The 26,487-nt window shown below is 33.0% G+C and overlaps 2 protein-coding genes and 1 long non-coding RNA gene across 3 annotated transcripts; 1 reads left to right on the forward strand and 2 right to left on the reverse strand.

The window, feature by feature from the left end:
• The first annotated feature begins 216 nt into the window (after positions 1-216).
• LOC123897063 lies at positions 217-2,992 on the forward strand. The gene is made up of 4 exons (XR_006804776.1): positions 217-538; positions 1,488-1,624; positions 2,183-2,353; positions 2,666-2,992. It is a non-coding gene; the product is annotated as an uncharacterized LOC123897063 (long non-coding RNA).
• Positions 2,993-11,670: 8,678 nt separating this feature from the next.
• On the reverse strand, positions 11,671-14,096 carry LOC123897064 (putative F-box/LRR-repeat protein At5g54820). Its single transcript, XM_045947566.1, has 3 exons — positions 13,078-14,096; positions 12,665-12,808; positions 11,671-12,421 (listed from the first exon to the last, which is right to left on the reverse strand). Exons 1-3 carry the CDS (start codon positions 14,056-14,058, stop codon positions 12,107-12,109), a joined length of 1,440 nt encoding a protein of 479 aa, XP_045803522.1. The 5' UTR covers positions 14,059-14,096; the 3' UTR covers positions 11,671-12,106.
• Positions 14,097-14,782: 686 nt separating this feature from the next.
• Positions 14,783-15,225, reverse strand: LOC123895871. Its single transcript, XM_045946344.1, has 2 exons — positions 14,904-15,225; positions 14,783-14,787 (listed from the first exon to the last, which is right to left on the reverse strand). The coding sequence occupies exons 1-2, from the start codon at positions 15,223-15,225 to the stop codon at positions 14,783-14,785; spliced, it is 327 nt and encodes a 108-aa protein (XP_045802300.1).
• Between the last annotated feature and the right edge of the window lie 11,262 nt (positions 15,226-26,487).

Raw genomic sequence — 26,487 nt, forward strand, 5'->3', positions numbered from 1 at the left:
TTAGACTACTTGCAAAATTATTGTTGACTTGCATTGATGTGTTGATTTGAGTGAATTACTCATATTGAAGAGTGCATGTGAGTAGTGTCACTAGTGGAAAAAACAGTTTTTAAATCAGGGAATTTAAATCGGTTTCTATCCACCTGATTTAAAGACTGTCACACTGGGACACGGAAGGAATTTTCATATTTGTTTTAATATTTAAGTCAGTTAAACTGATTTAAAAAGTTTTATAATAATAATTAAAATAAATTGAGTTAATATTATTTACTCATTCCATCAGATGATTTCGCTCTCTTTCACAAAAGCACGACTACCTCCTCTCCCTCTTGGATCTCAGATCTGAAACGAAACCCTAGTCTCTCTCCCTCACAACGAATGAACGACGTTCTCCCTCACATCGAACCACGTTTTCCCTCTCAAACCCTAAGTCGTTCTTCCTCGGTGAAACGCAAATTATCTCCCTATCTGCAATGATGAAATCGATTACGGCGAACTTGTTCTGCTACCACGCTGAAATTCGTCCTCCATTTTCAAGGTTAGTTCAAATTCTCCTCATTCTTCAATAGATAGATTATGAATCTAATTTCTTTTTGTGTGTGGTTATAATTCGTCCTCCCCTTTCTAATTTCATATGCGTCGGTGTGTGTTTGTGTTTATTATTCCGTTTATAATTTTTACTTCCTTTACTTGCTCCTTGCTTTGATTATCCAACTGGGTTACTTTCTAAAATACAATTAGGTTTGGTTTTTTTTGTCATGCTATGTACCAAAAAAAAAATGGAATTTGCTATTTGTATAGTTATTATAAATTAAAATTGAATTTGCTATTTGTCCTTGTGTTAAATGTTTTAATATGTTCCTTTAGATTTTGATGTAATAAGAAATCATCTTATTTGTCACGGGATTAACCAAAATTATACCAAATGGATATGACATGGCGAGTCCTTAAACATGTCAAGTGCGTTAAATAGAAATGAAGTCGATAAGATATGAACGGCCGGCTAGAGGATATGATCCATGACATGATATAGGGATATGAAAGAAGGGGGAAAATGGTGTAGACTTCTCATTTGTATTGTAGTTTTGAATTTGGTTTATTGATGGTGATGCTTTACGGCTAATACTGAGATGTTCATTAATTATAACACAGGTATCATTTTCTTGTACTGCTATAGTTATTTAGATTTTTTTTATTGTTCCCTATTCTGTTTTTATCTTGATGGACTTATTTGGTCTTGATTGTTGGTGAACACAGATGTTTAAAATGACTAATCATAGCTCATATTGTTGGTTATGATGCATTGACAATAAGTTTACATATATATGTTAGGAAGAAAAGGAAGAGAATTGACCTGTGATGTACTATAGCTAGATTTTACTATGATGCTTTTGTTGGAAAAAAGATTAGCTTCTGCTTTTTCATTTTAGTTGCCCCTGTTGCTCCTTTCTGTTTCTCACATTGTAATTTATTTTTGCATTCTACAGATTTTGATTTTGCCAAAGTTGAGTTACTAGGTTCTGGTGCTAATGAAGACTCGCCTGTGGAAATCTCAAATTCGGAAAGTCAATCTCCTGGAGTTAGTGGAACTAGCACTGTTGGTGGGACATCAGAATCAACAAAAGTACTACCAAATAGACACAATCTAAATGCAAAATTGAATCTTTATAATTGTCTAAGTTTTAGTTTTACGTTTTCTATCTTCTGGTTTTGGATACTTCTGTGTGATAATGATGTTTGATGATTATGCGATCAATATATAAATTTTATTTGTCCACTTGCATTCTTTGTAAATCCAGTCTAATGACTCCTAATGAATTGATGTGTCAAGTTTGTTTTAATTTTCATGTTTCACATGAATTTGCTTTGTTGTGCTTCCCTCCTCTCTTTGCTTGAAGTGAGGCTCGACTTCCTTGTACATGTTTTGCAGTTGCAGGATCATTTACCAACTTTATTGTGGCAGTACATTTTTTTATCATTAAAGTATGATATTCAAGTATAAATTCTGCAGTTCTGAAGGTCTACAACTGATTTTGTAATTGGACAAAATTAAGTTCTATTATATACATGATTAATTTGTTTCTTATGCTGTGAGTTTTAAATTAAGTGCCTATTATTCATGTCTAGTGGTCTGAAATCTAAATTATTCCCATTGTTTGATAAAACAAAATTTGATTTATAGAAACTAGACTATGACTATGAGTCTTTTTCCTCGGAGGAGTCCTCGGATGAAGAATTGACACCAAAAAGATGTAGAACAAAAGATTGAAGAAAGAATCAAAGGATGTGGACAACCTCTGAAGTGACAAAGTTGATGTTATGTACCATAGCTGGATTTGACTTCTCTTGACAGGTATGTCTAAACTGCCAATCATTGTACTGTTAAAATATTTTGCACATATGAAACATATTCATAAATATGAAATGGATTTGAAAACAAGAAGATTAGAGAGGTTAGACTATGTGTGGGTTTAAAATAATACTGAATGTTGTATTGAAAAGTGTGGATGTGTTGATTATTTCAATCGAGTATTATTGAAATTCCTTGACAGCTTTGTGATATTGTTTGTTGTCATTTCTAGGCTTTATTTTCTCTAAGTTGTCAATTTTATTATGCTTCTATGTTGAGCTGAGTTTATCTTCTTTTTTTTTTTTTCCTTTTCAGTGGAAATATGGAGAGGATTGATTCAACCCAGCGATTTTAAGAATGGTCTCCCGAAACCAACTTATGAGTTAACTGTTAAAGGAGGAGACAAAGTTAAGCATACAAATAGAAGGAATCGAGGTTACAAGTATAAATTTGTAACTTTTATGGTTTATAATTGATAATTGATAATTCTAGGTATATGATTTTAACTTTATGGAATGATTTTAGTATATACAAGTATAATTTATGCTATTAGGTGTATGATACTCTATTATTATAGTATAATGATTTTAGTGTAGAAGTATAATTTTGTAACTTTATGTTATTAATGGATGATTTTGGATTTTTGGATTAAATAAATTTTGGTGTATGGTCCTCGAGAAACAATAGTAGAAGAAAAAAATTAATATAATTTAAATCGGGTGAGTTATGAACCGATTTAAAATAACGTTTTCTAAATCGGTTCAGTCGATTTAATTTTGGATTTTAAATCGGATCAAATAGATTTAAAAACTTCCAATGACTTTTTTAACATTTTTTAAATCGGGCAAACCGATTTAATAAACTCTTTGAAATCGGGCAACCAGATTTAATAAAATATTTTAAATCGGTTCGAAACCCGATTTAAAAACGAAAAACGTACTAAATCGACGGAATTTAAATCGGTCCTGGAACCGATTTAAAAAGCCTTCCAGAACCGATTTAATAAGTGTTTTTTGCACTAGTGTGTGATGGAATCATAGAGCCGTGGTCGGAAAGTGTGAACTACTTGAAAATGTCTTGCGAGAACGGTTGTGCAATTGAGCATTGTTTGCAGGTGGATCATTGATCATCAGGTGAGTCTCACGTATGTATGATTCGAGTGAATTTAAGGAAAATGTCAAGGTCTTGACACAAAAGCTTGAGGTAAAAGTTGTTTCCTTGAGGACAAGGAAAGGTTTAAGTTTGGGGTTGTGATGACGAATCGTCACACTCTCTAATCCATGCCTATTTTAGCAACATTAGATGCATTTTAGTAGGTTTTTAGCAATAAATATAAGAGAAATCTAACCATAAGCTTGATTACTTGATTTGCAAGAAAACAGGAAAAATTGCAGGAAATGGAGGATTTTCACTACGCTGGGGGCGTAGCCCATCACGCGCCGCGTGATGGAGCTCACAGGGAGCCAAGATTTTTACTCTGATCACGCGCGGCGTGATGCCTTACCACGCGCGGCGTGAAGCTTTGTTAAAGATGAAGATTGCTCTCTGACTTGATCACGCGCCGCGTGATTCTGTTACTACGCGCGGCGTAGTTGGTGGATTTGCAACCACGCGCGGCGTGATAGATCTGGCGCGCGGCGTGGTTGCCTTCTGTATATATAGTTTCTGCATAATTCTGTTTTGAGGTTGGAAAATTCTGCAAAATTGATCTACATTCTGGGTTTGGAACTTCAAGATTGGGATTCAAGACTCCAGAGGATAGCTCCAAGCACATCGATAGCATGGATTCACAAGCCATGACATTGAAGCTCGGACGCGAACAAAGGGAGATGAGGAGCTAAGTTCTTCGGAGGTAGGATCTAGGATAGTCTAGAATGTAGATAGACTTCATGTAATCTGCTATATGTGTAAGAAACTACTCTGTTATAGTGTTGATTTAATGCAATTCGATGTTTAATGCTTTATAATCCTTCATTAGTGTTGTAATGATTTCGAGTTAAGTCACGTGCGAGAGTATTGATTTAATTTCTGAACTGAATTGCATTAAGCGCTCGAGTGTCTCCGGTCGAGAGATTGAGGCATAGAGTGTAGCGAACGATTGACGCGCGTTAATATCATTCGTTGTAGGTAGCTTCCGCCCGAGAGATCGGGGGAGTATCGACAACGAATAGAGTGGATTTTGACAAGAGATTGCGATTCACTAATTTGTCGATCTAGTTGTTAACACTTGAGTAGATTCCTATGATATAGTAGATTGCATGTTGTTTAGCTATAGACTAGGCGATTCCGATGATTCTACCTCGTTTTTCCATTATATCAAAGCACGTTTTCTAGCAATTCATAACTCAACATACCCCCAATTTATGTGTATTTCTTGCATAATGTCTATGAGCACTATTCGACTAGTTTGATCACACAATCCCTGTGGATCGATATTTTTATTACTACGTGGTAATTCGTTCACTTGCGAAATAATCCATCAGTTACCAAACTCTGTGGAGGTGGATCGACTCCACCACTCGAACTTGCTTCACTACTCATCGCACTAGAATTTTGATTTTTACTAGGATTAGATCTCTGAGTAGTTTTAACCATAACCTAACTTATTATCAGTTATATGCAAGTAACAAGTTTCTCATTCCACAACATACAAAGAACACAACTTTAATAAACACAAAACCAGTCCCACCGGGTGTGCCAATTTGTTTTCGTGAAAATTTGGTAAACAACCGCTAGTTTAAGTATTTAAACTCGCGAGACCAACTAGTAAATCTCAGGACAATTTTGTGTTTTATTCGTTTTAAGAAAACTGTTTGAATGTTCGTTTTAGCAAGGAATCAGATACTTAGAAATTAAATAGTTTTCAAAATACAAGAGAAACTAATTCGAATCGCCTCGAAATAGCAGTTTCTCGAGCAAGTAGTTGGAACTAAACTTAAAGAAAATTACTGGAAAGCAAATTGCATTAAATGAAAAGCAATTACAAATAAAGATGGTTCACAAAACATACATTTCTCCTCTGAATTCCGTTCGTTCGATCGCTGAGTACTTAGAATTTTAGAGGGAGTGTTTGTATAAAATTTTGTGACCTCTGTTCTGAATGAAAAACTACTATAAATACTACTACAAAGTGGTAACTGTTTCTTGATCATCTGGACGCTCTTCGATCTGCCACGTCGACCACGTTCTCCACTTTCATCTTCCATTCCTTCAGCGCGCGCCAATGCCTCTTGGGCCGCTCGTTGTTTCTTCTTTGGGCTTGGCCCAACTATCTCTCGATTCGATTTCGCGCTTTCGATAGCCTCCTGGTAAAACCAAAACTGGACGCGTTATCCATAGCTCTCGAAGCGCTCTTTGGCTTTGACATAGTTGGCTCTCGACGCCAACTTTGAAAGTTTTATTTTGACAATATAACCTCCAAATAAATATTGGACCCACCAATTATATTTAATTGATAAATACCAAATTTATATCCAACACCATGTCAGCATTTTTGTGTGACATGGCCACATTAGGGACTAAAATGAAAGTAACATTACATGAATCAAAATCACATTTTAGCATGAGCTATATATATAGGTAATCACCTTCAGACACAAACATTTCAGACACAAACATTTTTCTTATCCACCAACTTCTTTTCTTCTACTCCAAACCCTTCCAAAAACATCTATTTTCACAAATATCTTGTTTCCAAGTACCAACACACAATCAAAACATAAAAAAACTCCATAAACATTACACATACAAAGGTAATGTGAATCTAAAACTCCCCTCATTCCATTTGAACCACGTCAACTCTGTTTGTATTGGACGAAATCTTGACATTACATGAGCTAAAATGACTGAAACCTGTTCTGATTATTTATTCGTGTTTTTGTGAAAAATTTATTTCAGAATATTCCTTTGCAATTGGGGCCAAAGTATATTTCAGTTTTGGCACAACTTCGACATGCGAAAACGATAGGCCCTTCCTCCTATCTATCTATTGAATCTCCATCATAGAATTGCTCTATGAATCATATTTGTAAGGAAGTGAATCATGATGTTGATTGTTTTCAATGTGTTACTAACATGGCTCATAATGGTAGTTTTGATTTGTTGGAGCTCTTGATTGTGCCCCTTAATCTGAAGTCCTTCGTATTTTGTTAGTTAATTAGTCTTCTTTTTCTTTTCTCTTTTCCCTTGTATAAAAAAAATCCAAAAAAAATGTTGAAATTAAATATATTAATTAAAAATCAAAAACATTAAAATATACTAAGCACTAACTTATTGGAAAAATTAAACTCACTCTCTCAAAGCCTCACTTTGGAATAACTCAACAAACTTTGAAACTTTCAAATAAAATTTCAAGAACAGTAAGTAATGGTCAAAGAATATTGAAGTCTAACATGAATATTGATAGGAGAAAAAAAAAGACAATAATTAAATGGCTAGCTGCTGCTGATATAAGTATGAAAGTATCAAGTTATTTGAATATGATGAGAGAAAAAAAATAGACATAATAATTAAATGTTATTTCATGCTTCAAAAAAAAAAAAAAAAACTGTTATTTCAAGAAATTAAAGATTGAAAATTATTTAGATTTTCATATATTCATTAACAATGAAATTTCTATCAAATGCTACGTATTGTTCCCCCAAACACTTCATAGAAAAGTAGTTTTAATACATCGGTGAAGTGTCTTCTCTCTTCGATGAAGTGTTCGAGGGAACACTAGGTAACACATGATGATGATGATGATATATGTGACTTATTTCATAGTTAGTTAATTTTTGTATATAATGGTCGACGACTATGCTCCACTATTTATAATGAGTTATGTTCTTTGCACTAAGCTTCAAATGTTGCATTGGTTCATAGGAATTTGGGAATAAGGGCCAAAATGAGAGTGGGAAGTGAACCTAGACGAAACATTGGACCAAAGGGAGTGATTTATTTGAAGTATGAGATCGAATATTTTAAGGACAAACGATATCGATTGGCCACATGACATTCTGAACATGTTTTCTATGCATGTGTCTTCTGCTTCAAAACTACCTAGCTATCATTTTCAACTTTTTTCTTATACGTTTTAGACAAGTTTTTTATGGAATCTAATCTTTAGTAGTTTAGTTTGTGAAAATGTGTGAAACTGTCATAACATGTGTTAGATGGATTGCCTTAGAAAAATTCACGTAGTCATGTGTTGTCTTTGCATAAAGTTCACATTTTAAATTTGGGTTATGTGAGCATAGTTTAGTTGATGTAATAACTAATGTGGCACAAGTGGTAGATATCTGGGTCTTTTAACCATTTGGTTCTTGGTTCGATCCCCGACCAATACGTATGGAGAAACATTTGTTGGAAGATGTGAAACTCTAGCAACTAGACTGCGTGAATAAATCGAACTTTTGACCGCAGAATCTGATTTTCATTCTGGTGGTGCATATATGCATTCATCAATTGACTTCTTCTTCTTTCTTTTTTTTTCTTCTGTTATCCTTTGATGTTAAGATATTAGAACGGTGTAGTTTGCTGGGTAGAACAAATGCCAAGTAGACTAATGTTAGACCATTAATTGTCCCGATGTCAAATACTTGCAATTTCTGCATTTCTGTCAGTTGAGCTAGGATTTGTGGACTATCCTTAGAAATTTTATTAATAGATAATACTATCTCAGTAATCCACTTATGTTGGCTAGGGTTTTGGAGTATGCTCATTTTAAAGTCTCAGGTTCAATTCTTTTTGGTTTCAATTTCAGTGGACTAGTCATTGCAGAGGAAAAAAAAACTCTGGTTTTAAACCAAGCCAAGGATTATTCTCTTTCAATTTAACTAAGTTGTGGCAGTTATTAGTTATTTTAGCAAATACACCCTCCGGTCTTATATACTCCCTCTGTTCCATTTTATAATATTTATTTTGACTAAATTCACTATTTATATGTCTTGTTTTGACTATATTTTTCTAAAAGCATAAAAATGTAAATATTATCATATAAGTGTTTACACTGATTTTTGGTAAACAACCGCTAGTTTAAATTAATTACTTGAAGGACCAACTAGTAAATCCTGGGACAATTGTTCATGCATTTTATTAAAAGAAGTTTGGAAGTTTATCTTTAAAGACATCCTTATTTTACAAAAGAACAATATGTTTGGTTTCTTAAACATATATTAAATACGAACAAAAGTAAGTTCACTCGAACAAGAGAACCAATAAGATGCAGAATTTGTAAATGCTTTAGAAAATAAAGACTTATGGAAAGTAAATTTGCATTTAGAATGTAAAAATTACAAAGAAAGTGTAAAGGTTCACTGATTCATACATCTTTCTCGAGTAACTCGTTTCTCGCCTTAACATGGATACTTTGAGTGTTTGAGAGTTTGTGTAAATGAATTGTGACCCCTATTTCGACTATACAGACTTCTATTTATAGAAAACTAAGTAACGTCTATCCTAACGTTAAACTACTAAACTTCAGCCACGCGTCCTTTGTATTTGAACTGAACCAAGGCCTTAAACCGTTGTAACCGTCGAAGTCGAATCACACTTAAATAATGAAAAATACTCTAAGTCCACAATTCCTGACTACTTCGATTCATTGGCTTCCATCGAAACATCCTTCAGTCTTGAAATATGAAGTTTTTCCATTAGAACTCTCTTGTTCTTAAAGACATTACCCTTAACCTTCATTTAAACGATAAGATAAGAGAGATAATCTCTCTTGTTCTTGAAGACATTAAAGAGTGAGGCTATTTAAAGCCATTTAACAGGTTTTTATAGCAATAAATGTCTTTGGAACTGAAGATTATAACATATTTTACCTTGAGCTAAAATATGGGATAACAATAAGATCTTGTTTGATTTGTTTCGATGAGTATTTTCAAAATATCAAATTTTTATAATTTTTACTAATAAACCATTAAATATATTAGTAATCAAAATCATGTATTGACATACATGCAATGATCAAAGAGTTCTTATATTTTGGGACGGAGGGAGTATAAGAAAAACTTTACTTTTTAGATTCATACAATGATTGATGTATTTGATCCTATGAATCTAAAAAGCAAAAATTTTCTTGGAACCGGTGGAAAAGGAAGTATATGATTGTGGTATATAGGCGTCACATATAGAGCCGGGTATACGGACTAAGGTCCGCGGGCCGACCCGTTTAACCCGCAGCTCGCACGGACTTAAGACCAATTTTTTTTGGCCCGTTTACATTTTTGCCCGTGTGGGTTGGACCGTTAAAACCGCGGGTTATGTGGGTTAAACCCGCGGGTTCGCGGGTTAGCCCGTGGCCCGCCTTCTTCTTTTTTTATATAATTAATTATAAAATTTATCAGATATAAATAACTTGGTTCATGTCCAAATTCAACTTTTTTAACCACAAAAAAAAAAAAAAAACTTAGTCTAAACCCTAATTATAAAAAGCAACAACACACTCCAATTTTAATCAAGTAGACAACAACACAAAACATCACGATTAATGCATGTTCTTCTACTTATAATCTTTTGTTCTTTTTCACTATCTTTTACTTTGTCTTAGCTGTATATACATTTGCTAGTATTTAAAAGATACATGTAAGTTTTTTGGGTACAGGTAGAAAGTTTTTCTCACTAAAATGGACGGTACAAAATGACGATAAGAATCAGTTGAATTTGATTTTAGTTGCATTACTTACAAAAAGAAGATAGACAAACTCAATGATATCACAAACTTTATTTATTTTTATTTGTTAGTTACAATTTATATGTTATAAAATAAAATTATTAATAATATATTTTTTTAAGCTTTCATTATATTAATATTTTACTAATTTAATTTATTTTTTTGAAAAAAGTGATTTTTTATTTTTTTTTGGTAATAGTCCGCGGGTTAACTGTTTAACCCGCGGGCTTATGCGGACTGGACTCGGGCTTAATATTATAACTCGTTTATATTTGCCGACGGACTTGTTCGCCCCGTTTAATATGCGGGTTTATGCGGGGCGGGTTAAACGGGGCGGGCTAGCCCGCATACCCAGCTCTAGTCACATATATACTCGTTATTCATATACTCCTCCGCAACACTTTATAAGTAAAAATTCACTTTCTAGATTCATTGTATATTTAATGTATATGGTCCATAATATAGACCAGATGCATTCAATATACAATGAACCTAAAAAGTATATTTTTGCTTGTAAAGTGTTACGGAGGGAATAATTTTAAACACATTACATTTTTTTTTTTTACAAAAGAAATTTTAAACACATTAATGAATACAACACTTTAATGCAACTGTTTGGATCAAATACATCAATCATTTTATGAATCTAAAAAGCAAAAGGAACCGGTGGAAAATGAAGTATATGATTGTGGTATATAGGCATTACATATATACTCGTTATTCATATAATTTTAGACACATTAATTTTTATTTTTTTTGACAAAAGAAATTTTAAACACATTAATCAATACAACACTTTAATGCAACCTTTTTTTATATATAGATGAGGGCTAATGTCCAATGCAACTTTTATTTAGTTGAAAGCTTTATCTTTAACTCTTAATGCAACTTTTATTTAGTTGCTACTAGGAGTGAGAGAAAAATATCTGATTACAAATATGTCAAAACCAAGTTTCTACACACTAGAATCAATTTTGGCCTCTCTAGAAGTAGAACTAAACATACACCAAGTCTATAACCAAATCACAAACCAATTCTATATGATAGAATATTTATACAAAAAAATTAACTGGTCAATTCGAAAATGGTTGGTCCTCCGGTTTTATAAGCTAAGATCTTTTGTTGGATGTCCAGATCCATAACCATATATATTGTTGGATCGTTGCAACCTCTCTAGTCTCAAACTCTCTCACGATAGAAATGGTGAACTGACATTTTAAGATCGCAGAAACACAAAAGGCTTACAAGGACTGTCACTCTCTTAATCTCGTCATGGAGATTTGTTTCGTCGGTGAGCACGCAAGTGGATGATGATATGTTAGAGCTCTTTCTGGCAGTGGTGCGCGTTGCAACCTGCAACAAAGATGGAACACCACATTCTCTAACAACATAACCATATTCGAAATCGTTTTAAAACTGGTTGCGGAATAGATATGGTTTTGGATTTGAAATCCAATCTAGAAAATTGTTTACAAATGAATATGGATAGGTTTTCGGATTATCCAATCCCTAAACAACCCTAGTTACAACTTTGTTCGCTCCACTTAACACTTTCGTAGTGATAAACAAACATAGAATTGAGTTGAGGGACATAGTTCCTTCTTTAACGCAATCGACTAAATAACGAAATCATTGTTAATAAACATTGCATGATCATTCAACCTAAATTCAATTCATGTCAAGAGAACCTTTTTAATTTCATTGAAGTGTTTGGGGGAACTCCCTTTAGTTCAATGAACTCAGGGGTCCTAAAGTGTCCTTTTACATTTCACATTAGACTATAATACTAGTGAATCCCAAATTATAACCTTACACATTTCCATCATTTATTTTTCATCTACTTTCTCTCTAGATTCATCCTTGACTCACAACATCATACTTCATTAAGCTAATACAAGACTCCTTTTTATTTTATTTTTAACCACCAGTATTCAGGCCCCTTCACCGCGTAATTTGGTTCTGAGGTCAGTTCTGGCATCAAGTGGTTGTAACCTCCTTTCGATCGCAGTTGCGAGAGATCGAACCGTAGTACTCCCTACAAAGTACAGCGTCAATCACCACTAGACCAACTAACAATCGGTAAACAAGACTCCTTTTGTTTACAAGATTAACAATTCTACTAATGAACCAACTTCTTTCTTCAGAAAAAATTCAACTTTGTGCTTCTCAATTCTGCTCCAATTCTCACACACTTCTGAATGAACACATTTACCATTCCCAAGGTAAATTCTTGGATGCGGGTCAACTATCATCTTCTCAAGTGAAATTGCATTCCTTAGAAGATAAATTGCAATTGCAATTTCACTTGAGTGACCTCTAATTCCGGTTATTGTTATTTCCTTCAAATGTTTATGTAAGCATCTAGGAGGCCAATACGCAGTTAACTCTTCATCAATGTTAAAATATGTCCTAAGCTGCAACAAATTGAATTCATAAATTATTAAAAAAATTCACTCAAAAAATTTAAATTATTATTTTTGTTTACAATGGAGTTGAGGACCGAACCTAGGACCTCTACCATATATATATATATGGACAAATTGGAAAAATCCAAGGATTATAATTCATTGACATGGTCAGAATCAGAAATACATTACACAACCATTAAACAAAGTATTTTAAATTAAAATATTGTAAAAAGAAAATTCCAAACTTACATGAAGCTTAAGTTTTGTGATAGTGGGACAAGCATTGAGAGCAACTGGTATCCATGAGAGATCCTGTCTAAATATGCCCACTTTTATAATTTCTAGATGCCTCAAATTTTCAAATGTGGGAAATCTTTTTGTCATAACATCACCCTAAAGAAGAATAATTCAAACACTTATAATAATTATTAATATATAAATGGTTGAAAACTTGCATAAAACACTGCAGAACCATCGCATCCGAATGCAGTGGAATCTGAATCTAGATTCAATGCATCTGCAGTGGCAATAGTGGTTAAGGCAACAAATCTCAGTCGTCGAATTAATCTAATTGCCGAGAGTTAGGTTAAGGCAACGAATGAGATTTGACTAGAGAGATTGGAGAAGAATTTAGTTTGCACTCAAAAAGTGTATATACTTACCATGCAGCAGCATTCAAGGAGCAACTTTTCGAGCTGAGGAAGATCGGTAGAAAGTTTGCAAACTAGCCAATTTTCGCTCACATAACCAAAGAAACTTTTAAGGTTTGGGGCATCAAAAAAGAATGCAACTTTGCTTCCAACATATTCCAAGGTCTCCAAAATGTTGCTTTTCAGCATAATTCCCTTCAATTGGCGACAAAGGTTCACTTTCAAATACTTCAACTTCTTGCAAAAAGAGTGCTCAAGTTTCAAGTAATCCATATTATAACATTCGGAAAAGCTCAAAGACTCAAGGTTGTCGCAGCTAGACAACAAAATCCGGATATGCTCCTCAGATTTCAAATCAACTTTGAAAAGTTCCAATGTTGCGAGCGTGCTAAAACCATAGTTACATGAATTTAGTGGAGCAAGTACACAATGCGCCAAGCGCAAACACTTCAAAGTTGAATTGAAGTCGAAAGTATCGCAAGGGAAAACATAGAAGGAACCATCATTAGGATTAGGAGCACTAAGATGATTATCTTCCAACAAACAAAGATCAATCTCTTCTACATTTCGTTCAACCGCAAACCGGATCCACTCTTCGAGATCGTTGCAACCATACCCTTTATTGCGAAAAGTGAAACAAACTTTTAACTTGTCAATTTTTTGGACATTTTTAACATTTGACAAATACTTGTTCACATTACTTACAAAAGTAGAAGCTCTCTTCATTTTGATATTAAACATTAAAACTTTGCTTAGGTGACATATATTGGGAAATGAGTAATCTTTCACTAGCATGTTTTGTGCATCAAAAATAAGGTTGGTTGGATTGGTAAAAATATATCTCCAATTGGAAGATAGAACACTAGTTTTGACAGCTTCATTGATCTTAAGAGATGATAAAATATTGCACAATAAACTATAGGGTAGTTTACTAATATAATCTTGATTATTTCTTTCCACTACCCTTTGTTTCTTCCTTTGTTGATCCTTCATTTTCTATTGCTTCTTTCTCAAAACTTGAGAAAGTATTGGCCGTAGCCAAAAGGGGAAGGTAGCCACATACCAAAGGGGTATTTATTAAGAAATGGTTACGGAATAATCAATGTACATAATTTGTCTTCATTTATGAATGTGATTATAATAATAAGAAAGATATCTTAGAATATGGTCACAAAATTCAAATTGACTATAACCAACTAAGCCGGCAAAATCCCTCGTGTCCATTAATATTTTAATATATGAATGAATAATATCAATTAAGATCTATATCTTTGGATTTATTTAATGTCGTCATAATGTATTCATATGGCCAATTGTTAAGGTTTCACCACATATCCACAATGTCCTATGTTTGGATTCCGCAGTTAATGTAAGGACTTGTTGGTAAATAATAATAATAAATTTGAATATTTTCTTAACTTTAATAAGTACTCGAAACTCGTCAGGTTTAAATTTAGACTCGATGAATTTCGAGGCTTATTTATTAATTCAAATTTAGATGAATTAATTGGAGTAAATATATTTCTTAACCTTTATTTTTTTGTTTTTGGTAGAGAATATATTTCTTTTTTTTTGAACCAAACAAACTTAATTCATATCATTAATTAATAAATGTTCAATACATAAGGGAATATTCTCAAATCTATGAAAACTAGCTCAAACATTGGCCGCCCTAGCAAGAGTATGAGCAACCAAATTTGCTTGTCTCCTAACAAATTTAACCTCAAAGTTTACAGAAGAATATGACATAAGAAGAATAATGTCGTTAACAATTAAACTAAATTCCGAATTGCCCCGTCTTCTCGAATGAATGGCGTCAACCAATAACTTTGAGTCACTTTCAAGTTGGACTCGCTCAAATCCACGATGGATAGCCTCTCTCAAAGCATGTAATAGTGGCAATGCTTCGCCTTCCACTATGGAGTAAAAAGACTGCTTCCATTGAGTCAAGCCAGCCACAAAATGCCCATTGGTATCACGAAAGCAAAGACCCATAGAAGTAACACAGGACTCAACTACAAACGCATCATCAACATTACACTTTATCCATCCCGCTGCTGGTTTCTCCCACCGAACCGGCCTAGGATCCTCAACAGGAACAACGTTATGACGCTGCAGTTGGTGGACAGTAAACCACTCATTCCAGACGACGAACGCCATGTTCCCAACTTGGCTCGGGGACTGAATATTGTCATTCCAGATCTTGTCGTTTCGATTATGCCAAATGCACCAAAATAACGATGCAACTCGGCCTATCATTGCACTTTCCTCGTTTCTGCACATTCGAAATATCCTGTCTGCGACAGTCCCATGCTAGTAAGTTGCATTATGCAGTAACTGTGACAAGCATGCGACCGATCAGCATTCGCGAGTTGCTACGCATCCAAAAAAACACATGAATATCATCTTCGACCTCGACATTGCACACAGGACAACTTAGTTCACATTCTACATAACGTTGTCTCAAGCGTACTCGCGTCGGCAGACACCCCCTACACAACCTCCATAGTAAGTGACGCGTTTTGTGCGGAGATTGAGCTTTCCAAATATCATTCCAATTGCCCTCTACATGGTGGTTATCGCTTCGAATAATACATCTCATGGCTAGATTGTAACCAGATTTAACTAAATAACACTCATTCCTTTCCTCATCCCAAACCACGTTATCCTCTTTAACCGAACTAATAAGAGGGGTTGCAATAATCTCGTCCACTACCCGACCTGTAAACAAGTTACGAATCTTAGCTATATCCCACGCTTTATAATTCTCAAGTAACAAGTCTTTAACAACTAAATGATAAACATCTTCCACTTGAGGTGAGGACACTCATCGATCACCCTTTCCACGCAACCATGGATCATACATAACACGGATTCTGTCGCCACTACTAGAGCTGTCAAAATGGGCTAGCCCGAATGGGCCGGCCCGCCAAGCCCGATTTTTTCCCGGGCTCGGGTCTTGAAAATCCTAGCCCGAATTATTTCCGGGCTTTTTAGCCCGGCCCGGCAAAGCCCGATTAAAATATGGGATTGCCCGAATGGGCCGCGGGCGGCCCGCAAGCCCGAAAAAATTAAAATTAAAAATAAAATAAAACATAAATATAAATAATTTGTTTCGGATGATTTGAAATTAGTTTGTAATATAAATTATAAAATATCGTTCGCTACTTAAGTAGCAGGAGTAAAAATAGGACACCCAAGAAACTCGTAGGTAGCGGATGAGTAAAAATAGGACGCGCGAGAAACTCGTACGTAGGGGATGAATAAAACTAGGGCGCGCGAGAAACTCGTACGTAGCGGATGAGTAAAAATAGGGCGCGCGAGAAAGTCGTAGGTAGCGGATGAGTAAAAATTTGACGCGCGAGAAACTCTAAGTAGCGGATGCGTAAAAATAGGGCGCGAGAAACTCGTAGGTAGTGGATGAGTAAAAATAGGGCGCGCGAGAAACTCGTACATAGTGGATGAATAAAAATAGGGCGCGCGAGAAACTCGTAGTAGTGAATGAGTAAAAATACGGCGCGCGAGAAAGTCCTAGGTAGCGGATGAGTAAAAATATGACGCGCGAGAAACTCGTAAGTAGCGGATGCGTAAAAATAGGGCGCGAGAAACTCGTAGGTAGTGGATGAGTAAAAATAGGGCGCGCGAGAAACTCGTAAATAGGGGATGAGTAAAAATACGGCGCGCGCGAATTATATAATATTTATAGCGAATGAGTAAAAAATAGGACGCGCGAGAATTATTAATGCTATTTATATAGTTGAGTTTGAACACTAAAAGTAAAAAAAAAAAAAAAAACCGGGCTGCCCGAAAGCCCGACTACCCGTTCCGGGCCGGGCTCGGGCACTAATTTTGGTAGCCCGTTTTTTTATCCGGGCTTTTTAGCCCGGCCCGACGAAGCCCGAAGCCCGACCGGGCCGGTCCGAAATTGGCCGGGCCGCCCGTTTTGACAGCTCTAGCCACTACCAATCCGCCACCTACACCCATGTAAAAGAATTTGTCTAGCCTTCTAAATACTACGCCACACAAAGCTAGGATTATAACCCAAAGATGCTTCGAGTAACGATGAGCGTGAGAAATACCTTGCTTTAACTAGTTTAGCCACCAACGAGTTCGGATTTTGAATGATGTTTCATGTTTGTTTGGCCACCATAGCCATATTGAACGCTTCAAAATTACGAAAGCCTAAACCACCCTTCGCCTTAGGGCATGCGAGTCTGTCCCAAGCTAACAAGTGGATCCCTTTATTGTTGTTACCTCCGCCTCCCCACCAAATGGCATTCAACATTTTCTCGATATCGTCAATGATTGAGGAAGGAAGGATAAACATACTCATAACATATGATGGGATGGCTTGAAGCACAGATTTTATCATAACATCCTTACCGGCCTTAGACAATGCTCTTCCCCTCCAAGAATTCATTTTCTTCCAGATACGATCCTTGATGAAGGAGAATATTGCTTTCTTACTCCTTCCTATCATAGAGGGAAGACCAAGATATATACTTGTTCCTAAAACATGACGGACACCAAGTATACGGGATAGGTCTTCTTTATCGGCAAGAGACATATTGCGACTAAAAAATACTTCGGATTTGGCCAAATTAATTTCCTGACCAGAGGCTAGTTCATAAGTATGAAGGATGTTCATAATCTGATTTACCTCTGCTACACTTGCCCGACAAAACAAGAAACAATCATCCGCAACACAAAAGGTGAGACACCTCTGGTAGAGAATATATTTCTTAACCTTAATAAGAACTTGAAACACATTATACTTGAACTTGAAACACATTATACTTGTGCTAGAAGATTGTTAAAAAAAAAACTTGAAAATGATATTTTGAACTCATATACTCCTTATCATTCCAATTTACTTGTATAAAAAAAAAATTATATTTGAATACTTAAGAGTTCCACATCAGCTTGTTCAAAAAAAAAAAAGTTCCACATCAAACACATCAGGTATTTTTAACGAACAAAACAAATAACACATTAGATATTAGATGACATGAACATAAATTTATAAATTGAAATAATCATCACTTTGTTTTGTAGAATTTAGTTAGAATAAATTTCCATTTTTTTATACAGATGAGGTATGAGCCCTTCAATTCTAAGACGAACACCCATATATAATTTCTCAACACTCATTTAACATTACCAATTTATCACAAATATCACGTTATTCTCGTTTCAATGTATTTTTCTGTCAACAAACGAAGTAATAAACTCTACTAAATTTCCTAACAAAAAAAAAAAATACTAAATTTCACACAACTATGAATTGCGAATATCCAATTCAAACACGGATTTGGATTCTCTACTTTCAAAAATCTCAAATTCACCTACATATTCACTTGCATTTAGTATAAATATGCTAAGATAGAGAATGAAGAAAGATAGAGAAATTCTTAGGTGAGTCCTCACATAAGCATTAATGATTAGGCACAACCAATTAAACAATTACAACTCATTAATGTATTAAATAATTACAAATAATTAATAGAGTAGTAATTAAAACCAAATCTCAATAAATAAGGAAATGAAAAAGAATTTTTTTTTTGTCAAGAAACATGTGTTGTGCACTTTATTAAAAAAAAAGTCTTCTAATTGCTCACATATATTTTTGTTTCAACTAAGCTCTGTCTTTTTTTTTTTTTTTTTAATTTCTTTGTTTCAATTATTTTTATGTGAACATTTTGATATTTAATAATATTCTTGAATACCTGTTAAGTTTAAGTATAATATCATATCATATTTTAATATTAACTTATATTTACACAATTCATATTTCAAAGAATTTTACGTATGAAATAGTAATAAGCTAATTGATAAACAAACTTATATTGTATAAATTATAACGTAGCTTATAGCCGATAAGCTAGATAATTCAATTTGTATTATTTTAGTAAAATTAACGGCTGAATTATCTTATTAATATAAACTTTATAAAGTGCCATACAAAATATTTAATTAATATTTAATTATTTTAAAGTAAGATAATAGGAATAAAATAAGAAAAAAATAAAATATAAACTTAGGTGAAATATAAAATATAAACTATAAACTAATTAAATTAGCTTATTAATATAAATACAAGGTTTCAATTAGTAAAAAAATAAATAAAAATATAAAAAAAAAGCTTAGTATGAAAAAAAAATGATGAGCATATTATAAATAAATCTTTATATAAATATAAAGTGCACATGTAATATTTTTTTTCTTTCCTTATTTATAAAGATTTGGTTTTATTAATTACTTGTCATTTTTTAATAAATTAATGATTTGTAATTATATGATTAGTTGTGCTAATCATTAATGCTTAGGTGTACGTGGACTCACCTAAGAATTTCTCAGAAAGATAATACGATAGATGATAATGACAAAATTAATATTAAAAATAAACCAAATATAGATGAATATAGAATTTTTGAATATAGAAAATCCAAATATGAATTAAAGTGTTCAACGTAGCAATACTTTCCAAACTTAGCAATACTTTGCAAACTTAACACAGTATTATCTTTTGTCAAAAAAAATAAAAATATACAGTATTATCAAGCTGGCACATTTAAGGGTCAAAAATGGATTTTGATTCTCTCACCTTGCGATACTTCCTAACATAAAAAATGTCTTGTTATGAGCAAAAATATACACCGAAACGGTTATATTTTGTTTCTTGTGAACTTGGAATAATCGATCATATCATTGTAATAATGATTTCATATCATTGTAAATAAATCAGATTTACTTTCTCTATCGTTTAGCTATCAGTCTTGCCGATGAGAACAATAGTAAAATTTACATAAGTAGAAAATAGTGTTTATTTCATTTATTTTTTGTCAGGTAGTATGATGGCTAGAAATTATTGCATTAATTTACCCTCTTAGTTATTTGTATTCACAAATTATCTGGAAAAAAAATAATTTTTATTTTTAATTCTCTAGGTTCTAGGGAAATGTATGATAAGTCAGTGTTTGGTGGTGAGTTTAGCAAAATCGGTCTAAGAATTGTTTCAACTAGAAATTAAACTTGAGTTCTCTCAAACAATTCATCATGTAAAAATTATTAATCATTTGAACTCAATACTTTGGTCGAAAAAATTTTATTTGAAATTCACAAAACTAAGAAGTTCCAAAACAAGATATATGCTTACACGATATACCTTAATCCAAATATCAAATTTCATTTTCAATCCATTTCGGATAAAATACCGTCATCCCATTATTTTTTCAAAATTAGAACCAATATTTCGATAAAAAAGACATCAATTCAACAACCGATACCGTCAATTCAATTTTTCAAGTTGAAGACAACTTGATCCAAATATTAAATTTTATAGAAAATTGGAGAGGATTCAATCACCACTAGTTCGGAGCGTCGATCACCACTGAACTAATTAACAATTAGTAAGAGCCTTTTTTTTTAATTCTGAAGTGTTTGACAAGTTTTTTGAAATATCTTATGCGAGAGCCTTATTTAATTTTGTAATTTTATAGAATATTTATCATCCGCTTCAATGTTTATCTGGTTCGAATGTCAGTTTTAGTATCAAGTGGTTTCAGCTATCTCTCAATCACAATTACAGGGGATCATTGGGGTTGCACATTTTGATTGAGTCTTCCCGGCAAATTATGTTCAAAGAGTAATTTAGATTAATGCTTGTTTCACTATGATCAGTAATCAAAGCTTTTATTTATTAGATATTTTGTTTGGCGCAACTCTTTATAGAGCTTATGCAATTTTTATATATTATTATGAGTTTTTCAAGATAGTTTATGATAAAATAGTTTATAAAAATACAATTTTCACTAGTGTGAAATTATAAAATAATATAAAATCTAATTTATATTGCATAAACTGTTTGCATAATCTCTAAAAAATGTTAGGTCAAACCGGCTGTTTTCTAATCCGTCTTATAAGACTAAACCTGAAATGGATAATACTGAGTTGAAATGAATGATCGCAATCATGGTATATGTGACTGTTGTGAAGTTCATTTTAACGGTCTATTGTCGTAGGTTTACGAACAAAATTGTCAAAGCGTATGCACAAGATCATTGTTTTGATGTTATTACTAACACAGTTGGATTATGGATTATGGATTATTTTTTACGGTTAGTAATCTCTCTTTAATTTTCATATTTCATTAGTGTTACATATTTTTCTTGACTTGCACATAATTCTTGGAGGGTCTTAGATTTCAATTATTTGGACTGTGAAACATTAAATTCTTGACAATAAGATTGAGGACAAAAATTTATCTGATGCTATTTACTTTTTTCTAAAACAAATAAAAAAATCTTGAAGAATGATTGCTTTGTTGTGTGATTAATTCTTGTTAGGATAAACTACTAATTTTGTCTGGCATCCGAATTCTCTGTAGTAACACGCAGTAATCAATATTTTTCATTGATTTGAGATCAGATAGATCAATAAATTCATTTTAAACAATCTCAACCATCAATTTAGATCCAAATCTATAACTTTATACTATAAGGTTTCAGTTTCCTTTTGTCCATAGACGTTATTAGAAGAAGTAGATATAAGAATGGTCGACAACAAGATTCAACAAAATCTGAACTTCCGCTTCTGTTTCAATAAAGTCGGTATTAACTCAACACTTCAAAGTCAAACTTCTTCTCTTATTTGGAATTTAAAATTTCACCATCCAAAATTGACTTATATATCAAATATCATGCATTCAAACAAAATTGTCTTTATTTCCATTTCACCAATAAAATTATTAAAATGATCAAATTGTGACAAAAGAAAGAATCCAAGATGATCGACATTACTTTACTAAAATCTATAGAATATAAAAAGTACCAGCTATGCCTATGGAACACTAAAACCGGATCTTGACAGGGTGTCCTACACTACTTTGGTATGTAGCAAATTGGTTTGGATAAAAATTAATTTTAAATTAATTAATTTTTGTAAAATTTATTTTACTTAAAAAATGAGTTGTATATAAAGTGGATTAGATTTAAATACTTCTTTTTTTGTTGATTTAAATATATTTACGTAAAAATGAGTTGAATAATAATAAAAATAAAAGAGGGAAGAAATCAAATTATAACGGTGTAACATTTGAATAATATACACATTTCAATAACGTTTTAATAAATACAAATTTAATAAAACTTACCATTAAATTGAAAATTCATATTATATAGAATCACTTATATAAATTTTTAGAAAAATCTAAAATCATTTGATATTTTATAGAAAACCATTAAAATTAATTATTTTATTCAAATGTTAGATTAATTCATTCCCAAAACAATAAAGTTTAATATAAAAATTATGCTTACTCAAAATCTACATATTCTAACTAAGTTAGCATCAAATATGAAGCCAAAATTCTAAGTCCACAGGGCCATTTTTGATAAATTAATTAAGAGCATATATATATTAAAGTCATTGGAAGTAATTTATCTAGGAAGAATAATTGTGACAATAATTTAGGGATATAGTTTGGTTCATTTTGTTAGGGTCAACGATTTTTTTTTACATACACACTATGAACTAGCTGAAATTTATTATCTTAGGTTTGTGATATCTTTCCTGTGTTTGTATGCTCCAATTATCATATAGCTAAATGTTGAAATTCTGCTTTGGTTTTAGTTCAGACTGTGTTAAATTAGTTAAGTTGTTTGTTGTTTCAACTCAGATTGCGTATTTGTATTTGTGTTCTGATTATGCAAAACATTGAGAAATTTCATGTTCCAATTTTTATTTTCATTCTTCCTCTCTTTCTCCTTAATTACCTCTTAAGAATAGAAAGTTTGAATATATGTATATGAGAAGTGTGAGAAAAAAAATACTCTATGAGTTAATTATAGGGATTTCAACAAGACGGGGATTGAGTGGAGAATTTTTACCACTTTCTTTTCCACCATCTAAAGCGCTCAACATCACTATCTTTATTTCCCGCTTCGGAGAGTATTCTTCTCACATCCTCATCCCCATGGATCCCCGTAGATCTTGTGGGGATCCATCAACATTAAAAAGATATCAAATTTCTATGATTTTCAACCAAAATAATTGTAATAAAAGAACAAAGTTTAAACATAAAACAAATTAAAAAAATTAAAACATTATTGCAGTTTTTGACAATAATAAACATTATATATAAACAAATTTATATATATTGTGTGAAAATGTAATATATAAACTATTTGAATATACATATATAAAAGTTATTTTAATAAAGTATTCGGGGACGGAGTCTCCACGGGACGGAGGATGAAATTCTATCCCCATTCCCAAACATCTCTCGAGGACTTTTTCCTTCATCCCCTTCCTCACCGGAAAAAACTCCACCTTCGAATCCTCAAACAAGAAAATTCTCATAGGGATCCCCACTTATAAATCAAATTGACATCTCTAATTTCTTTTTTTAATTAGAAGAATGACTACATTCAGCTAGAAGATTGTTTCTAATTAATTTTTTTATGTTCTATTATGTTATTTACAATTTAAATAAAAGATAACTCTTTTTAATTTTTTGTGATTTTTTATTAAGGGTACGTTTGATCCGCAAAAGGATGGTTACTCGACAGAATAATGCTGGACAAGTGACTGAGTTACATGACAATTTTTTGTACTGTACCATGTTTGATGTGTTGAAGCAAAATCCTTTTTGATATGTGTTTTAATGACAACAAACCTTATGAAATAAATGTTAAGTTTTATGAATGGTGATCTACTGATGGTTGCACTTGAGTTTTTGTTTAAAGACAGATAATGATAAAAGTGGACGAGCTAGATGCCACTCACATCAACAAGTGCATTTTATATACTCAAACAATGAAAGAATTGGAGTATCATCAGATAATTACAACAATAGTATCACAAGCTTCATGAAGATTTTTAAAGACTGTTGTTTGAATCATACGAGGATTCATCGAACGTTCAAGCAAGAAAGTGAACTTCATGGTTAATAGTCTTCATCTTCACCACAAGGTTTACAATGGGAATTAAATATTCAAGGAAGATTAAGAGGATCGTAGTTGAAGAATCAAGATGGAAAAACCTGCATCACAAGCTACAAAAGAATATATTTGATGTTGTGTGACAAAACTTATATTGAGTTTTGTACTACATGTTTTGAAGAATTACAATTGCAATTAATATCAAAAGGAATGATGCATGTATGAAAGATCGTCAAAAGCTACTCAAAGTATCATCCTACCAAAGCTTGTCAAGATGACAATGTTTGAGAATAATCTTCCACGATGTTTTCAAAAGAGCTTATGCACAATGCATAAAAGTTTAATCATTCTCAATGATGAGTACACTCACGCCTCCACTAAATAATCTTAAAGATACTCATTGAACAAACAACAATGTGTGCAAAACGTCAAAGAAGAATTATGGGAAGTTTGCAACAACAAAAGAATTCAAAGTTGATTGACCAAAGAAGATATTATCTTCTCATAAAGAAAAGAAATATTATCAACTCTTATGAAACAATGTTCTCATCATGAACATGTTTATTTTCCTCAAGAGCATTCATATCAGTTCAGCACAATTACAATAATCAACTTTGAAGAAGAAATCATTTCAAAGGTTGAATTATTTATAAGTCAGTAGAACGTTCTCAGAACGGTCTCCCAAGTTTGCGTGTTCAAGGATAATCACTTTTCATAAGTCAACTTGGTACAAGACAAGAAAGAACTTTTAAGTTGGACTTATTAAAGGATCATAACAGTGCAAATAAGTCATTTAAGGTAAAGAATTAATTTTGGTTCTTGAGCTTACTCGAATAAGCTTCTTTAAGGAATAATAACTTCACATCTTGCAACAAGGCTTTATGTTCTCCAAGAACATCATTAAAGAAGTTAATCTAGACCAATGAGAACTCAGCAACAAGTACATACAGCTTGCATAGAAGTTTCACATCTGATCCAAGTACAAGCTTATGACATGGGTGGCTACATTCTCCCATAAAAGAGTACTTATCTCACTATTCATGTGTCCTTTGAAGGACAAGTGAACAGTGGCTACTCTATGCCTTTGATGAAGAGTTTACAGCTGTTTGACAACTTGCAACAACTTGCAACAACTATATTTTCGTTGGACCTTATCCACACCATCTCAGAGAATGGTCTCCAACCTGGAGAATGATCTCACAGTTTCTGCACTTAGGTGGCAATCTTATCCAAATGAATTCAAATCTTATTTTCCCACATGGGAAATACATTTGCAAAGGATATACACTCAGAGACAACTCATTGACAGTTGGTGGAAGAATATTTCTGACCAACAAGTACAATGTGACAGTCAGAGACCATTGGAAGAATGATCTCCTGAAGCATCTAAAGGACAAATTCACATGGACTGTTTTGTTTCTCTCACAACAGCTATTTCTATACTCTCAACGGTTATAATTGATGTTCAAACTACAGAGGGACATCTCCATCTATAAATAGCATGGTTGGTTGCACAAGAAGAGCAAGAGTTCAAGCTACAAATCATAAAACACTTGTTTTTGTCTACAAGTCATAAAACTCTTCTACACTCAAAGATCTTCATTCTCATCTATACTTCTGGTATATTGAGTGTTTTTATTTGCTTCTCAAACTAACCTTTGAGTTTCAACAAAGCAAATATCTTAAGAGACCACTTTGGTACACAACTCACTTTTAAGTGGTTGTATCTTTGTCTCTTCTTTTTCACTCATACTCCAAGCTCTCTAGAAAAATAGGATCTATATTTCATGAGTATTTTGAGTGTAATTCATTTGTAAGCTTCACAACCGGTTAGGTGTGATTAAAAGCTTAGATCCAAGAAACCATTGATAAATCCTTAGGATTCTCTCAAATCAATTGGGTATAATTGATTGAGGTTACCTTGTAAAGGTAGAGCAGCTGGTTATAGCTGGTTACTTTGTGATCTTGGTTTAGATCATAAAGGGTCTTTGATCTGGGCTTAGATCAAAGGGAAGTTTCTGTAATCTTGGTCTAGATTATAGTGGATAATCTCACGCAAGTGGGGACTGGAGTAGCCCATACTATTAAGGGGTGAACCAAGATAAATTCTTTGTGTGATTCTCTCTTCCCTCACTCTTTTATTTGTGCAAACACTAACTCACACAAATCACTTTATTGCACTTACATTCAAGGAGAACGTTCTCCGGTTAGTCTAACCATTTACTATCATAGTGTGTTATTGTGTTTAAATTGTTTTGCAGTTAAATTTTAAAAGGTCACAATTCAAACCCCCCTTTCTTGTGACAAACATTGTTACTTCATGATGATCAGTGCACAGGACAAGCAATTTTGTACTGTATCTTGTTTGATATGCTCAGTACTGGACAAAATAATACAAAATTTACTGTAATGCCCTTTTTGATGTAAAATTATTGATTTTGCATTGTATAAAATCACAAAACAAAATTTTGAAGATATAAAT

Source organism: Trifolium pratense, linkage group LG7 (assembly GCF_020283565.1).
Source record: "Trifolium pratense cultivar HEN17-A07 linkage group LG7, ARS_RC_1.1, whole genome shotgun sequence".
NCBI lineage: Eukaryota > Viridiplantae > Streptophyta > Magnoliopsida > Fabales > Fabaceae > Trifolium > Trifolium pratense.

Excerpts from the sequence above, each read along its gene's own strand:
- LOC123895871 (XM_045946344.1), bottom strand. The coding sequence starts at position 15,225 with ATGGCGTTCGTCGTCTGGAATGAGTGGTTTACTGTCCACCAACTGCAG.
- LOC123897064 (XM_045947566.1), bottom strand. The coding sequence starts at position 14,058 with ATGAAGGATCAACAAAGGAAGAAACAAAGGGTAGTGGAAAGAAATAAT. Across the intron at positions 12,809-13,077 it reads TCCTTGAATGCTGCTGCATG|GGTGATGTTATGACAAAAAG; the intron begins GTAAGTATATAC and ends ATTCTTCTTTAG. Across the intron at positions 12,422-12,664 it reads TCACAAAACTTAAGCTTCAT|CTTAGGACATATTTTAACAT; the intron begins GTAAGTTTGGAA and ends AATTTGTTGCAG.